Source organism: Sminthopsis crassicaudata, chromosome 2 (assembly GCF_048593235.1).
Source record: "Sminthopsis crassicaudata isolate SCR6 chromosome 2, ASM4859323v1, whole genome shotgun sequence".
Classification (NCBI taxonomy): domain Eukaryota; kingdom Metazoa; phylum Chordata; class Mammalia; order Dasyuromorphia; family Dasyuridae; genus Sminthopsis; species Sminthopsis crassicaudata.
The window spans coordinates 641887377-641905719 of record NC_133618.1 but is presented as its reverse complement, the minus strand read 5'-3'; the positions used below and the strand labels follow the sequence as shown (position 1 = coordinate 641905719).

Here is an 18343-nt window from a genome sequence, read left to right as displayed (position 1 = left end):
CCTGGAGGGGCTTGCATTTATTTCCTTCTCCAGCTGAGGAACCTGAGGCACCCAGGGCAAGTTGACTTCTCCAGGGTCCCACAGCTGGTAAGGGAATGAAGTCCCACTTGAATTTAAACTATGGCGCCCCCTAGCGGTGCTCCTGGGATCACAAAGTCCTGGGCCTCTGGGAATGGCCGATGGCCTGGGTCCAAGATGGTGCAGGAGGAGGAGAGCCAGCCGCTCTGGGTCTGGGAAGTTGCAGAGCTTCTAGTGGCTCCGCTTCCTGTATTCCAGCCAAACAGCCTGGCTATACCCCCAACTTCCCCCAGGAGTCTCCTCCTCTGTACTCTAATAGGCTGGATTTTCCCAAAAGACTCCATTCCTTAACTGCCTGTTGAAGCACTTTTTGCCTCCTATTACAATGTATTTTGAATCAGCTTGTTTTCAGGGGAAGACATCAACTACTTGTCAACAGGCATTTTTCATCCACCTGATTTTTCCCACGTGGATAGGAAGAGTAAACTTTCCTGAGTGACGACAGACCTCACTGGGGGCTCTCAGTGATATCCAGTGACTGCAGACCTCTGATTCAGAAACAATTCAGACAATGCTAACTATGTGTTAAGATATAATCAACATTTTTTGGATTTCTTTGGTGTTTTTCCTCCTTACAAATGTATCTTCTTGCTCCATTTGTTGCTTATTCCCGAGTTACCTTTCCCTGCATATTTTTCACAGATTTTCTTTATGTCCTCCTTTGCCCTGGAATCTCTGGATATTAAGATGTTGATTTAATTTTGAAAGTCTTATCAAATTCTTGGAAGGATTTCTCTGTCCTCATCTTTTACAACAGATGTTGGCACCAAAGTTTCTATTACTTCATGATTTTTGGAAAGTGCTCATCCTGCCCCCTGCAAGACAAGATAGCTCTATCTCCCATGAAATCTTTTTTTTTTTAATTGCCTTGGGACGTAGGCGATTACAACATCTTTATTTGCCCTTCTCCGAAGGACCTGTAAGATGGGTTTCCATTAAGCTGCAATCTCCTTGTTAATATCGATAGGATTCAGTTGCTCCAGCCATCCGTCCATTCAGTCACTGGAGAATCCCCGGTTTGGAGCACCAAGCAGCATTAATGCTGCTCCCGGACCGTGGGATTAGAACTTCTCTTTCCCTTACATAGAAGGCCTGGTTTCTTCTTTAACTTTATCTCCTATGAGATGCTACGGGCCAAAGAGTTTCTATAAGAACTGATTTCCTTTAAAAGGTGAGTTCATAGCTTAACAAATATAATACTTATAAACATCACACACACACACACACACACACACACACACACACACACACACACACACACACAGGCAACCTTATCCTATCAGCATTTCTTTGGTAACTGGGGGGTGGGGGAAATGTAGGAAGGTAAAAGAATCAAAGATAAATTATAAACATAACTCTCTGATCTTGGCTCCTGGATATATTAATGTGTTACATCTCGTTTGCTTGAATCTCATTATAAAGCTGTTCTTGGATCCTTAGCCACAGGATGGCGGACCTTTCTGTCCAAGGCCAACCCCACCACAGCTGCACTCACTACTTCCTCAAGGTCCCCAACGTCTCCTCCTCTTGTCTCTCATCAAACCCTCTTTCTGTTGGCTCCTTCCTTGCTCTCCACAAACATGCCAAAGTCTCTTCTAGTTGAGACTCAAGCCACCATACCAGCTCTTTCTTTCCCATGTCTACACTAATGTTTTCACTTTTTATGCTTCTAAATCTTTTGCAGTCTAGCTTTCCACTTCACTCAACTTCAGATGTTGAAAGTTACCAATGATCCCTCTCCATCCATGGCCTTCTCAGTCTCCTTCAAGCTTCGAGTCCTGCTGACCAACTTTGGCTCTAGATCCTGACTCGTTTCCTGGTTCTCTACACATGGGTTTGATCGCTCCTTTACTGGCCCATTTACCACACAATACCCTTGAACTCTGGGTGTTCCCTACATTGCTGGGTCTTCCTCTCTTTATACCCTCTTGGTGACTGCACCAGCTCCTCCAGATACAAGGTTTGCCATCTCTAGGCTGATGACTCCCAAGCCTGCACATGCCTCTCCTGAGCTCTGCCTGGATGCCCGCAGGCCCCCAAATTCTCCCAGGACTTCCCTCAGTCTCAGGTTCCTTCCACTATCCTTGTCATCCCACAGCTTGGATTACATTTGACCACTCCCTCTTCCTCACCCATAGCCAATCCATCAACAATCTCCCTCCACAATCTCTCTAAAATAATCCCTCCTCTCCACTCCCATGATCACCATCTCTTTCAGATTCTTATCCCCATCTGCACCCACTCCATTAGTCTTCCCATTTCAGCTTTCCCATCCATTCTCCAAACAGCTAATAAAATAACTACTCCAACATGGATCTTACCAAGTCATTCTCCTATGATATATTTCAACAGCTTCCTTTGTCTCTCAAATTAATTAGTTTTAATTGTTACCCTAATCTGTCCCACTTACATTTCCAGCTTTTTAAATATATTATTTTAACGACATTATCCAGTTTATTCAAACTGGTCTTTTTACTGTTCCTCACATGATGTTCCATCTCTCACCTCCACGCCTTTGTACAGGCTGTCCTCCATGTACCTCCATTCTACCACAGCTCTGCCCCTTAGCACTCTCTTGTTTTCTTTTAAACTGTTCAACAAACATCATCTCTATGAGGCCTTTCTTACTCTTCCCAGCAGGCCCTTTCTCCAACTTACTTCTCGTTTATTTTGTACAGCTTTTGCGCATATTTATTTGAATACAGACTTCTTAAATAGAATTCTCTTAAATAGAATCCACTCTCCATTACCTACCTGTATCCTCAGTCCCTAGCACAATGCATGGTAGGTAACAAATGCTTGTTCAATGGCTAATTAAAAGATCTTAGGATTTCTGAGAAAATATTGTCCATGAATCTTGAGAGGGAAGAAATAAGCATTTACTGAGTAACAACGATGTGCCAGGCACTGTAACAAATACTATTTGATCCTCACAACAATGCTGCAAGTAGTTATTACTGTTACTAGTAGTAATCCTCCTCCTCCTCCTCCTTCTCCCATATTGCAGACAAAGTAAAGCAGACTTGTCCAGTCATACAAGGAGTAGCTTGGGTTTTCCTGATCCCCCTTACCTCCCCACCCCAAAGGGCAGTATTATATATACCTATACCCCTATCATAAATATACAACTATACCCCTAGAAAACCCTAAATATTTACTTACTGAGGTCAAAAATATGCTGCCTGAAGGCGGCCATCCACTTCTGAAGCTCTTCCAGACTATCTGCTGCAAATGTCTCTTTGATCGCTTTATCACCTATAATGTTGATCACGAAGAAGCGATTGGCTTTTTTCTTGAAATCTTTATCCATCGCACGGATTCTGGTTTCCTAAAAGTTTGGATAAAATGTCAACTGGTGCTTAACTCAATAATTCACCTAAAGACTGGGGGCTTTTGGTACCGCCGCCTAGCACACAACGATAAATCTGACATCTAATCAGTCCTGGCCTAAAAAGAGTTGTTCCTAGGATGGATTTTCCATATTCAAACTTCAAACTCATATGAAGAATGCGGAATGAGTAACAGTGGCTTTCTATAGTGACTGAACTAAATTCCATGAGATTAAAAGCTAGTCACTACTTGAATCTCCCATGGCGTGAGGGGGATGTCAGGGGGAGACTTTTATTTGCAGCTCTTAACCTGAGCCAATGAAACAAGAACTGAATATGATAACTATAATACAGAGTATACATTATCTCTATTTCTAAGAGTAATAAGATGGAAAAGAATCCATCAAATGCTCCTCATTCTGACATTCAAGCCAGGAACCAGAAGTATCAGCTGAGGTAGGGAAAGGACAATAGAGCTTCTACTATAGTGAGACATTGTGAGGGCTTCCTCATTAACATTTATTTTATATCTACCATTCATTTATAAAGCTCATAGCTAAAGGTCTATAAAGTGATATTACTCCCATAAAATGTTCAAATTCAATTTTTTGGATGCAGGAAAGCATTAAAAAAAAAAGCCCAGACCCAGGTCCCTGAAAAAGCAATCATCCTGTCGGGCTGGATTTGCCCACAGAAAGAAGACAGAAAAAAAGTCATAGTTTCACAAAAGGTTAGACAAGGTGTTTCTGAAGAGCAAGTGGGAAGAGGCTGGAGGAACACACCCTGCCCCATTTCAGAGAATAATAATGTAATTAGGCAGATTCACAAATGGTTAAGGGAACAGACCTCAGACAGCGGTGACTTAAGCCATCTCCGCTTACGGAGTCACAAGTAGGATGAAAAGGGGACATGCCCCCTATGCTATTCAACTAAAAAAAATTAGTGATATCTTCAGTTTTACATCACCTGCCTAAATTTCCCATTTCTTTTCCCCTGACTCCTCCCAGATAATCATTGGATAATTGAAAAAAAAAAATTAAACATAACCCTTCCTAAAAAAAAAAAAAAAAAAAAAAATCAATAAATTAAAAAAAAATCTGATATGTGTCATGTTCTATACCCATGAATCCTTACCTCTGTCCTCCCCCACCTCTGTAAAGGAGGGACAGGGATGCCTTCTACTTTTTTTTTGGTACTGGCTTCTTGAGCATTTTGCAGCATTTTCTCCACCAATCTCTCTAAATTCAAATGCCTTCTCCTCTCAATTTCTATTTTTCCTATATACAGTTCACTTTTTATTTGTTTACATCTTGTCTTCTCTGTTAGACTAAATTCCTTAAGAGCAGAAATTGATTTTTACTATGTTTTATGTTCCTAGCACATAGTGCTATGACTGGCACATAGTAGGCACTGATCAACTGATTATTTTGTAGTTATGCTTCTCTCCATTCACTAACTTGTAGTCATTGTAGGTAGAAGGGTATTTTGCCTTGTCCTTCTACCACTTCTGTGTTCCATCAAAGATGTTTCTTCCTAAAATAGTAATATTCTTTTAATTTACATACTGCAATTCCTATATCCTTTTCCCTAATGAGCATCTACTTTGTTCCAAGTTTTTTGCTACTACACAAAGTGATGCTATAAATACATTGCAATATTATAGAACCTTGGATTCTCAGTTTCAAAGGACATGTATATTTCCGTCACTTTGTAGAACTCCAAATTGTTTTCCAAAGTGGTCAACTAATTCAGTGCTCCAAGAAAATATCAGCACATCCTTACTTCTCCATATCCCCTCCAGCATTGACTAGCCCACCTTAGCTGGGTGTGAAACTCCAGAGCTATTGCATTGCATTTCTCTTATGATTAGTGATCTGAAACTTTCTTTCAAGTGGTTGATTTCCTCTTTTGAGAATTGTTTATCCTTGAACCATTAACTACTAGGAAATAAAAGGCTTCTTGTTAGTTGTTGGAATTTTTGGATATCAAACTCTTATCTAAGAATTTAATGGAAATATTCTCTTCCCTATTTGACTGATTCTCTTCTTTACCTAGATCTGGTCATTTTCTTTGTGCAGAAACTTTTAAAACTTTTTTTATCAAAATTATCTGTGTTATCTTTTATAATTAACTCTATCCCTATACCGGATTAGGAATATTCTTAACCATAACTGTGAAAGATATAGTGTCTATTTTTTTTTAATGAACAGTCTTAATATCCAGATCAGGCATGATTGTAGAAAATAGTATAAGATGTTAGAATAACTTTGGTCAGATTGCTTTCTAGTTAATATTGGTCTTTCTCAAATAGGGAATTCTTTTCTAAATGTTTTTAGATTTACTGTACATTTGATGATTGTACTCCATTATTTTCAATTCTCCATTGCCTCCTCCCTATCATTGATTTGTTCATATGTAGTTTAAAAAATAGTAATATATAGTTTAAAAATAATAATATAATTATATGTAACACATAATTTATAATAATAAAATATTATATAATAAATAATATTATATAATTACAATATATATATAACATATTATATATTATATACATTATATTATATATTATTACATAATAATATAATATAATATAATAGTAATACATAGTTAAGTAAAATTAAATAAAATAGTAATATATAGTTTAAAAAAAATACCAAATGGTTATGATATTTACTACTTTGTCATATAGTTTAAAATATGGAAATGCTATTCACTTCATTCCTTTTTTTTTTTCATTATTTCCCTTAATAGTCTACATCTTTTGTTCCCTTAAACAAAATTTTTATGGGACTCTATAATGTATCCCTTTGATAGTTTGATTGCCATAGCATTAAATCTGTAAATTAACTTTGTAAGTATTTTTATTATATTGGCATGGCCTATCCATGAGCACTGAATATATTTTCAATTATTTATCTTCTTTATTTTCCTAAGGAGCTTTTGTAAGTGTCCAACTTTACTTCTACTTTTTATCAATGTTGCTGATAAAAGCCCATGTGGCAAGTCTTTTAAATATCTGCAAGTCTGATATGAGGACTGAAGGAATATTCTGGATGAGTGAATCAAGATCTATTTTTGTTCTACCATAGGGTAATAATGCCTTGACTAGTGTGTGAATTGGATTTAAGAGAGGTGGAGCTCACTCTCTTCTCCAGAACCAAGATAAAACCAAAAAAAAAAAAAAAAAAAAAAAGGCACGCAGATTTTATTAAAATACAGCCAGGAAAAAGATTGGCTGGAATCAGTTTAAAATGCCTATTAAAGTAGTTTGTACTTTATCCTAGGGACAATAGGAATGTTGATGGATGAAATGTGCTCTACTTGAACTCTATTTACTCTTTCATATAAAAAAAGAAAAAAAATCTACAATTCATATGGAAACTTTTTAAAAACAAGAAATTATATAACAGATTAAATTAGTTAGAAGTAGATATAAAACTAATGCAAATAGGCTAAAAAGAGAAGAGACAGGTTTGTATCAAATCCATAATCAACAAATATCTTAATATTTGTTTTGCCTACTACATCTCAGGCTTTGTATGGCAACCTGGGGACACAAAGAGACAAAAGCAGCCCCCTGCCTTCAAGAAGCTGATAGGATATCAAAATCTGATAAAGTCCTGGGTAAAGATAAATAAGAAATATGTGATCAAAAGTTATTTTCTTGTAGATATGGTGACAGGATATGGAGAAACAACTCTCAAAAAAAAAAAAAAACAAATTGTAAAGTATTCACAACCAGATGAAAAAATGTTCCAATTCAGTAAGAATAAGAGAACTACAAATGAATATAACTTCAAGTTTTATCTCATAGCCAGAAAACCGGTAAAGCTGAAAAATGTGAACAATTAACCAAAGGAGGGGTGATAAAAATAAAAGCACACTAATGCAGTGTCAACCACTCTGCAATGCAATTTGAGATAATGCAAATAAAGAGATTCCACTGCGAAGCATATACTTTACTCAGGGAAGTAAATGGAAGATCAAAAGAAAAGGGATTTAAATGAATACTCCCAAACAGGTAAAGATCAATTCCAACATAAATAATTTGAAATAATTATTATATTATAATCATATATATGTTATATATAAATTATTTAAGTTATAATTATAAGGCAAAGAAACAATTTTTATAAAACAATTATGATGCTAATATCTAAACCAGAAAGAGCAAAAATGGAAATAAAATTAAAGATCAACTTCATTAATAAATATGGATGCAAAATCCTAGATAAAATGCTAGCTAGGAGATTACAACAATATATCAAATACATTTTGATCATGTGGGATTTATATCAGAAATGCAGAAATAGTTTAACATAAAGGAAAATTATATCGAAAATAAAATAACAAAAGTTATGATTATATGAAAAAACTTTGACAAAATACTTGAAAGCATAGGTATATTCCCTTAAAATGATAAGAAGCTACTATTTAAAACTATCAGTAAGTACTATTTGTAATGGGGATATGGTAGAATATCAGGAGTGAGACAAGGATACCCATAATCACCAATATTAGCAATATAATATAATTTATTGGTTAATTGGTGATATAATATAATATTGTTCTTGAAATACTAGCTATAGCAATAAAACATGACAAAGAAACCAAAGGCATGAAAATAGGCAATGAGGAAACCAAAGTTTCCCTGTGAAGATGATTTGATGGTATACTTAGAGAATCCTAGATATACTTGGAAAATCTAGCTGAAACAATTTTAGCAAAAGTAGCAGAATATAACAAACTCACATAAATCATCACCATTTGTATATATCACCAATAAAACCCTTCAAGAAGAGATACTAAAAGTTACTCCATTTAAAATAACAATAGGCAGCATAAAATAAAAATAAAATGTATGTGCCAAGACAAACTCATGAACTAAATGTATATAAAATGTTTTACACAAAAAAGTCAGATTTAAATAATGTCAAAATTATAATGTTCATGAGTTCATATATAACAAAAATGGCATTTTTACCTAAACTAACCTACTTAGTGTCAACAATTATTTTTTGCTAGAAAAGAAATAAAATAATTTTAGAACAAAAAGTCAAAAACAAAGGAATTAGTGGGGAAAAAAGGGAAGAAGATCTAGCAGTACCAGTCCAATTACTTAATAAGATAGTCATTCTAAAAACTATCTGGGTACTGGCTAAGAAAAAGAAAGTTTTTCTTTTTGATCCTTTATTTTTGAGGATCAGTGGATGAACAATAAAATATTCTTTAGATTATACAAATTAACTAGTGCTTGTAAATATCCAGTTTAATGGATGTACATTACCCTGCTCATAGAATGATAATGAGGCCAGTAAGATTTCTCCTAAAAAGATAAGCTCTGACAAAGAAAGGAGAGAATGGAATCAGCTTTCACCATTTTATGACAACATTTTAGTAAATAAGTGAAGGCCTACAATACAACAGAATTTTACTTCTGGGGGCTGAAGTGAAACTGATTAACTCAGAAGTGATCAAACGAGTCCTTTTTAGAACTTTTTTTTTTTCTCCTTATTCACTGAAGGGAATCATATATATATATATTTTTTACCTTGTTAAAAGGCACTACCAAAGTGGGTTCTATTTTAGCTTCAATTTCTTCTGGGCTGTAATAGCAGAAGAGTTGGCCGCCTCTCAACACAGAATAGAGCCTTGTCCAGATAATTAGGCCGTCAACTGTTAGCTGAGGAAGAAATAATCAACAAATTAACAACTTTCTCAGTTTTGCTAATTTTAAGAAAATTTTGAAATTCTCCAGGTTTACCCTGTTTTTATAATTTAAAACTAATAAGCAACTTCCTTATTAATTCCCTGTGAAATAAATCAATTGCCTGAGATCAAAAAGCAAGTTAGCTTCAGGGAATTAAAGTCCCAAATTCACAAAGAATTTAGACTATAAAAGAAATAAAAAATACCACAGAGCTACTCCCCACACAAAATCATAATCAATACATTGTTCTAGGAGATCTTTCACCGGATGAAGCAAGTCTATTAAAAATTAGTGTTTCAAACACAGTGGCAATCCATCAAATGACCCAGCAAAATTAGAAAAATAACTTTGAAAATCTTGTTTTTGCCACACTTTGCTGGGAACACTGAAAATGTCAACTACTCAGTAAGAATGCAAATTTTCTTTTCTTCTAATAATGGAATCTCTCTCGGAAAAAAGCTATTGATTCACTATAGTCCATAATGAATTATTTACTGGATGGAAATAACTATTTATGGTTATAAATAAATCAGTAGTAGGTGGCACAGAAGCAGATTTGGAAGCCCAGAGGCCTCAAGAGTGCCAAATCCCATCTCTGCCAGAAATTGCCGTATGTGAAAGATGTCAAGCATTTCCCCCTCCCCAAATCAGGACTCCACAAAAAGGGGCCTTCTGTTACTGAACATCTAGCACAGCAAGAGCTAGGATGAGGAAAAATAGGGCAGATTTCTTTATGCAAGAACCAGACAGGCCTCCCTCTGGTCAAATCCTATCCCCTCTTCTCATAGACACACAAAGATACCAGTTTTTGATACTGTGTCTTGGACTTTTTGGTCTGCTCAGGATAATGTTTATAAATTGTACATGTATAACCTATATTAGATTGCTGCTTGGGGAGGGAGGAAAGATCTGAAACAAAATCTCGCAAAAGTGGATGTTGAAAATTATCTTTACATGTATTTGAAAAAATAAAATACTATTGAGAAAAATACATGAAATTACATAGGAAACCAATTACACTGAAATTGTTATCAAGAATACTTTTAAGTTCGTGGACCCAAGACACATACATGTTCATGCTTTGTGCATACACACATATATATCACACACACACACATGCGCCCTGCATCCCTGATAATCAGAGGGTCTGGCACTTAAGGGAAGCAGAAATGGATACTCTCTTAATACTGCTCATCCCTCATCCCTTCCAAATGTCTAGGGCAGCTGAGCACCTTCCAAACTCCCCTTCCCAAGCAGTAATCTTTTAGATTCCACTCTGTGTTGGACTTTCCCCTTAGAAGCCCATCTCCAACAAAGATCTTCTCAGTTTATAATGAGTACATAAGAACACTAACATTGGTCTAATGATTGATCAAATTTAGACATAACACTTTAATAACCCCATAAAGTCTTATGTTCCACAACAGACTTTTCCCTATTGGAAGAAGGCCAGAAAGCAACATCAGTATATACAGATTTAATTGGGTATAATATTCTCTATTACTTCAAACAGACATTCACTGCTGCTACAGGATATGTAAAAGCATTCTAACCTGCTGATTAAGAAATCCTTTGAATGCATCTTCAGCCATGCAAGCTGGCTGAGCAACTAATCGGCAGCACATGTTGCCATACAAGGGAAGCCAAAATGATGACTCTTCTGTTTAAAAGAAAAAAAAAATCAGGAGGAGAAAAATCACAACCATTGTGCAATGATAGAAACTCATTTAAGCCAGTTACAAAATCCATTTTAATTTTGTGATATTTTATACTTGTACAACAATAGATTTTAAAATTCATCTCTTAGCATTATAAGCTATTTGAATGTTTATTATACCAGTGCTGTCTGATGCTCACTCTACACAGAATACAAATGTCACGATCACAAAGAAACAAATGCTTAGAACAGATCCAAGGGATCAGAATGAAGTTTGTGAGCTTGGCCAATAGGGTCACAAGAAAGAAGTAAGATTAATAGCATTTATCCTGTTAATGCTAAAATAAGCAGAGGCCTTTTGATAGGTTACCTTTTTATTTATGTTACTAAAAAGTCAATAAAAAGAAGTATTGGTATGTCACATTTTAGTAGACGTATCCTAAGAAGTGGCTAAGGAGAAATCAAATATCAAATACTATTTTTCTAACTGGTTTACATTATGAAAATCAGTCACTTTTTTTAAAAAAGGGGAACTTATCTAAGAATAGAGTAAAATATTAATTTTAAAAGAAAAACTGCTTATTGTTAGAATATTAGTAATATTCTAAATATGAATGCTTAGTAACCAGAATTCTGCTTTTTTTGGGGGGAGGGGTGGCTTGTAGGGTTTAAAGGAAAAAAGAATGACTTAGCTTAACCAAATGACTTAGCTTAACTAAACAGAACAGTCGATGGAAAAACCATGGTGCCTTTTGATCAAAGCTCTTTTCCAACATGACACAGCAGGATAAGCACGCCACCACTTTTCATGGACTTCTGAGAGATTTAGTTTCTCAGCAGTTTGTGGAAGCTGCTGCCAGGTTTGCACAACAAATGGCAACCTCATACCCATTATTATGGAAGAAATGATGAAAAACAACAAAAGTCAATGCCAGTGGCATTGTGGAGAAACTTACTTTATTGCTGGTTTAAATAAGTTGCTAAGCACATGCTAATGTGAGACAATATGGTGGTTAAGAAGACCTAGGATGAAGCCCTTCCTCTTATCCTTACTGGTTGTGTGACCATGAGGCCAGTTATTAAACCTCTCAATGGCCCAGAAAGAATCTGATTAGAGGTGAGTTGACAGCATGGACTGGTAACTTTCCATATTGGGTGTCCTTTATGTGGATGAAATCACAGGTTTTAACCAAAGACCTATATCTAGCTTCTCAAAAAAAATTATTATGTAGGATAATAGAATTAGCCAACAGTGATTAAAAAAATGATCCTTACCCTTAAGATTATATTGTTCTGGAATAACCTGGCATTACACAGTCAAAGTTACAAAAAAAATCATACCCTTTGATCTAGTGATGGAATTTTTAGGAATATATTCCTGATTCAAATCTTTAAGAATACAAGTCATTCCCCAGTTGATAAATGGTCAAAAGATGTGAACAATTGAATTAAAGCCATTTCTGATAACATGAAAAAATGCTCTAAATCACTATTGGTTAGAGAAATGCAGATTAAAACAACTACCACTACATATCTCTCAGACTGAGAGGAGATGACAGGAAAAGATACTGATAAATATTGGAGGGGATGTGGGAAAACTGAGACACTAATGCATTGCTGGTAGAGTTGTGAAATGATCCAACCATTCTGGAGAACAATTTGGAACTATAGGGCTATCAAATTGTCCATACCCATATCCAGCCATATCTCTACTGGGTCTATATCCTAAAAAGGACTCACATGTGTAAAAATGTTGAATACGTTATGGTACATGAAGGTAATGGAATATTATTGTTTTATAAGAAATAACGAGCAGGCTGATTTCAAAAAAAAACCTGGAAAGAACCAATGCTAAGTGAAGTGAGAGGACATTGTACAAAGCAACAAGACAATATGATGATCAATTGATGGAAATGGCTCTTTTTCAATAAGGTGATTCAAGGCAATTCCAATAGACTACTTGTGATGGAGAGAGCCATCCACATCCAGAGAGAGAAGAACTATAGGGACTAAATTTGGATCAAAGGATAGAATTTCACTGTTTTCATTCTTGCTTTTGTTTGCTTCTTCTTTTTTTCCCTTTATCATATTTTTTTTCCATTTTGATCTGATTTTTTCTTGTACAGCATGAGGAATATGGAAATATGCTTGCTGTCTAGGTAAGGGGGAGGAGAGAAGAGGGAGACAAGTTTGGAACACAAGGTTTTGCAAAGGTGAATGTTGAAAACTATCTTTGCATGTATTTAGGAAAATAAAATAGTATTTAAAACACACACACAAAGAAAATACTCTAAAAGGATTATTAAAAACAGAATCATCAGTTTATTTTCATAGAAGCACTGCCATTATAAAAAATGGAAATTGATCCAAATTCAGCAGTAGGGGAATATTTTTAAAACTGTGGCATATTAACCAAATAATCAATAAGTATTGATTAAATCCTTAATATGTGCCAGGCACTAAACTTGGCGACAGAAACTTTTGCTTGGACTGGAAAGGGTGATAAAGACTGACAGCAGAGAGGGCAAACTTGCTCAATTGTGAGCTTGTTTGATTTCTCTGCCAAGAAGAATCACTACTGCACTGGAAAAAAAAACAGAACAAAAATGACTAAAATGGGGTTAAAGGCCAAGATAAGATAAGGAAAGAGCACCCAGCTGCCCTGGATGAAGTCAATTCACTTGTCACAGATGAACTCTATGTTCAGATCCTGGGAGGACTGGCCAATGCGATGGCCAAGACTATGACTGATGAAGGAGGGATCATGGAGAACAGCAAAGGTGCCACATGGCTGGCCCGATTTCCAGTCTGCAAACTGGAGCCTAGAAGCTTGACTTTTGGGAAAATTCCAAAAAAGTATCATTAAGGTGATAGCTGATCATTATCCAGAAAGAGAAGCCATAATTACAAAGAAAAGGCAAGATGGTTTCATCAAGAACAGATGAGATACTAATCTCATTTCCTTTTTTTTGGACATGACTATAAGACTGGGAAATGAAGCGAATGCTGTGGATTCAACTTACCTAGATTTTAGCAAAGCTTTTTGTAAAGCTGCTATTCTGATGAAGACACAGAGATGTAGAAAAGCTAATATTATCAGATGAACTCAGGAAATGTACAGAAATCAAGTAGTTGTTCCACATCAACCTCCACGGCAGGAGGTCGCCAGTGCAGGGCTCTAGGTACCTGTGTCTGACCTTTTGTGGTTGAAAGTTTGTGCCAGTGACTTGCATAAAGGGATAGATGGCAAGCTTATCCAATCTGCAGAGGACACAAAAATGGGAGGAACTGCCAAAATGATGGCTCTGGATCCAAAGGATTGTCAGTGGACAACATTAGGGAGGAAATGAGATGAAGTTTTCTACAAGTGTAAGATGGGAGATGCACAGTTGGGCAGTGAGAAAGTCTGGGGGCTTAATGAAGTCTTCAGAGTGATAGAGCAGCCAAAGAGTCTGAGGTTACTCTGGCCTGCAATGAGAGGAATAACTTCCAGGAAGAAGGAAGCGGTAGACCCCTTGTCAAACTACACATGGCCATATTCAATTCTTGGCACCGGAGTTGAATGAGAACACAGATAAGCTAAAGAGTGTCCAGAGCAATTCTAAAAGACTCATAATGGAAAATGCTCTTCGCATCCAGAGAAAGAACGATAGAATCTGAGTGCAGAGAAAAGCATACTATTTTCTTTTTCTTCTTGGTTTATCTTTCTCTCTCTTGGTCTTTTCCTTTTGTTCTGATTCTTCTTTCACAACATGACTAATGTGGAAATGTGTTTAATATGATTGTACATGTACAACTTCTATCAGACTGTTTGCCACCTCAGGGAGGGGAGGAGAAAAATTCTGAGCTCCAAATCTTATGAAAATGAATGTTGAAGACTAAAGGGAAAAAAAGTGTGCATAGGAGGGGGCAAAGGTTGACAAAGTGCCTTGAGTCTATTATATAGAAGGAACTGGGTCTGGCCTGGAGAAAGGACTCCTAGGGGACATGCCGAGGTTCTGGTTGGCCACAAAAGGCCATTCAAGAACAACTGATGGTAAATGCAAAGGAGACCACATCCCTAACAATCTGAGCTAAACAGAAAAGACTAGAGGGCTTTAAACAGAGGCTAGATGATCACTGGGGGATATATCAGATAGGGAATCTCATTCATGGGTGGGTTAGAGCTCCTAGATCCCCAGTTTTGTGATCCAATGATTCTAAGACAAAGCTAAGAAACAGTGTCTGCAGTCAAGGAGTTTACATTCTAATGAATAGGATGGAACACCATATAAATATAAATGAGGAATAAAGCTAGAAAGACCTTTGGAAAACAATGCAAATCAACAAAAGAAAACAGAACAGGGCATACAACGATTGTACTTGCAGAAGAAGGTATATGTGACATGGAGAATGCCTGCTTTTAGATTCTGAGTAGCTCTCGGAGCTGCCATGGCCGTGAAGCCAAAAAGGTCTGGAGTACAATCCAACCTAACCTCTCAGTGTCCTTGGCCAGTGCTGTGAAACCTCACAGACAGGAGGCCACTAATCTGAACACAAGCATCCCTTGTAGGATGCAAAATGACTTAATTTTAAGATGTAATGTTAACTATGTTTTACTGTCTTTTTAGTTAATTTGTTAAACATTCCCCAGTTACATTTTAATCTCATTCAGGCTGCACTTGAGAGTTGTTAGCAGTTCTGTTCTAGGCAACTCTCTAAGATTGAAAGTTGTAGACAATGTGTCACTTGCATTGATAAAGAGTCTGTTCACTGGGAATTGCTCCCATTACCAACCAATGAAATAACAGGTCTTGTCTGCATCCTTATCCAGTTTCCTACAAACACTGGACACCACAGTTAATGGCTAAAACCGGCCCCCTTATAAGTTTAGGAGTATTTTATTCTTTATATACCTTAAAATACTATTGCAAATTATTAAGAATTATTGCAAATTTATTAAGAATTTGCTAAAAGATGACAGTTCAAAAATCTTGAAATGTATCATGGCATATTTAAAATACAAAGCACAATACCCTTGATCTAGCAGTGTTTCGACTGGGTCTGTATCCCAAAGAAATCATGAAAAAACAGAAAGGGACCCCCACATGGAAAAATGTTTGTAGTAGCCCTTTTTGTATTGGCAACTGAGTGGATGCCCATCAGTTGGAGAAGGGCTGAATAAGTTTTGGCATATGAATGTAATGGAATATTATTGTTCTGTAAGAAATGATCAGCTGGATGACTTCAGAAAGGCCTGGAGAGACTAGTGTGAATTGATAAGGGAAGTGACTAGAAGCAGGAGAACATTGTACACAACAACAAGAGTATGTGGGATGGATTTGGATCCACTGCATCCAGAGAGAGGACTATATGTACTGAAGGTGGATTATCCCTTACTATTTTCACCTTTTCTGTTGTTGTTTGCTTGCTTTTTTTTTTAAATTCATTTTTTGTTCCTTTTTGATCTGATGTTTAACTTATATTGGATTACTTGCTGTTTGTTTAAGGAAAAGAGCGAGACAAATTTGGAACACAGTTTTGCAAGGGTGAATGTTGAAAATTATCTTGCATGTGTTTTGAAAATAAAAAGCTATTATTAAAAATAAAATACAAAACACAAAATAGATCATTATTCTTTCTCATGATTAGTTATTTTAGACTTTTACTGAATTAACTGAGCTTTGATAAGATACCTGGAAGGTATCATTTTCATCTTTTTACTTTATGTTTCCAGTAATTAGCATAGAGAGTCCTAAATAAATGGTTAATGAATGGAAATGGTATTAAAAATGAACCTAGTCCTTTAGTGATCTAAAATTTCTCCCCCTTTATACCATTGCTCCAATATCAAGCTAGAAAACCACATGGTGACCATTCCTATTTATTTTTAAGTTTGGGGACAACTCCACTAATTTGTATTTTATATTATAATATATATTATTAATAATACAATATTATCACAACATTTATTCTATATTTTCCACACCAGACCCTAATAGGTGAGGAATTTAAATATTAAATTAGATGAGTTTATGATAGTTCTGAATTTGAATGGGAAAGCAGTGCTTAAAAAAAAAAATTCTGTTCCAGCGACAATTTCTTATCAGCACCTGAACATAAAGTATTGTTCTGATCAGTGTATGATCATTACATTTTAACCATTAAACTATTATTGTGTTGTTGATTTCTAATTCGTGAAATATGTTTAATTAAAAATTAAAAAAAAATCAATTTTTCAAAAATCTTTTTTTTTTAACCTATATAGAAACTACCTAAGGGAAAGATCAAGGTTATACAACATATGCTTTTGTAAGCCTCCTAAATCCCCATGCTCCTTTTACCGCTTCCATTTTTCTCCAAACCAGAGTAGATATGAAGAGATGGATACTTCTTTCTATTCAGCTGTCACCTGCCATCCTTCTTTTGCTATTGCTCACAAGATCCTCAAAAAGTACCAAGAATGGAAGATTTGGCCTACCCTTACCCCCTTATTACATAAACACAGGTATTATCTGCTTCCTACCACCAGAGGGCGTGGGTGCCTCCATTTCAAATCTATTAGCAAAGGGTCCAGTTGCCCCCCAAGTTGCCCAGGGGAAGAAGAAGGGGGAAGAAGGGGTTGTCTATTTCTTAAGACAGGAAATGGACCCATAATACTTTTCTCTTGGATCACATTGTGGTGGGAATATTTCAGATAAACACTCCCATTCCATCCTTCAATTACTCTAGAAAAGGGATTCTCAAACTACGGCCCACGGGCCAGATGCGGCCCACTGAGGACGTTTATGCGGCCTGCCAGGTTATGGCAAATGGGCTGAGGGGCGGAGACAGAGTGTGAGTTTGTTTTTACTATAGTCTGGCCCTGTAACAGTCTGAGGGACAGGGAACTGGCCCCCTGTGTAATTGAGGACCCCTGTGTTTGAGGACCACTGCTCTAGAAAAAGCAAAAAGAAAGAAACTCAAATTTGAAAGCCACTTTGAGAGGTCATATCAATAGTACTTGTGAACACAAATCCACTGACAGATTGAAGAAAACAGATGCATCTTTGAAAGAAACATGTTATGTGAGCATCATATTAGCTATCTGTATGTGACTCAATAGACTTACCATTTCCAGTAATAGTAAGAGTGTGGGTCCTGAAGCTTTCATCGGTATTTTCCAAGGTCAGAGTAGTATGGGCTAGCAAACTGTACTTTACACCCCTAAAAAGTAAGAGAAATTCTAAATAAATATTTCAGAACAGCTCTCAATTTCATAGAGGAAACATTTCAATGCATGGGGATATGTGAGAGGAAAGTGTCTGAACCCCTGTTAACAACCAACAATATGAGATGCTTATTTCCCTTCCATGTTTTTAAGTAATATTTTCAAATTATTTGAAAAATTCTCTATAAAAAGAGACAGATATGCAAATATAATGACACAGGTAGATATGTTTCTTTGGAACATTTATTCTAGACAACTTGATAGCTGTTTTTTTCCTCTAAGGTTTAATTAGTTCAAAGATTTGGAGCTTTTCTCCATGGCACGAGATAGTCTGGTGAACTACTGAAATCCAATAGTGGTCCCTGGTTAGAGATTTT

General features: G+C 36.2%; 1 protein-coding gene across 5 annotated transcripts in view; it reads right to left on the bottom strand.

Annotated features, from left to right (window-relative positions):
* RTKN2 (rhotekin 2) overlaps positions 1 to 18343 on the bottom strand; it is a 79511-nt gene that overhangs the window by 9501 nt on the left and 51667 nt on the right. For all 5 annotated transcript variants that reach the window (XM_074296639.1, XM_074296640.1, XM_074296635.1 and 2 more), the window contains 4 exons: positions 17868 to 17962; positions 10674 to 10780; positions 8962 to 9093; positions 3241 to 3406 (listed from right to left, as the gene is read on the bottom strand). In XM_074296639.1, the coding sequence (XP_074152740.1) occupies positions 3241 to 3406; positions 8962 to 9093; positions 10674 to 10780; positions 17868 to 17962 (500 nt within the window). The remainder of the gene's footprint in view (positions 1 to 3240; positions 3407 to 8961; positions 9094 to 10673; positions 10781 to 17867; positions 17963 to 18343) is intronic.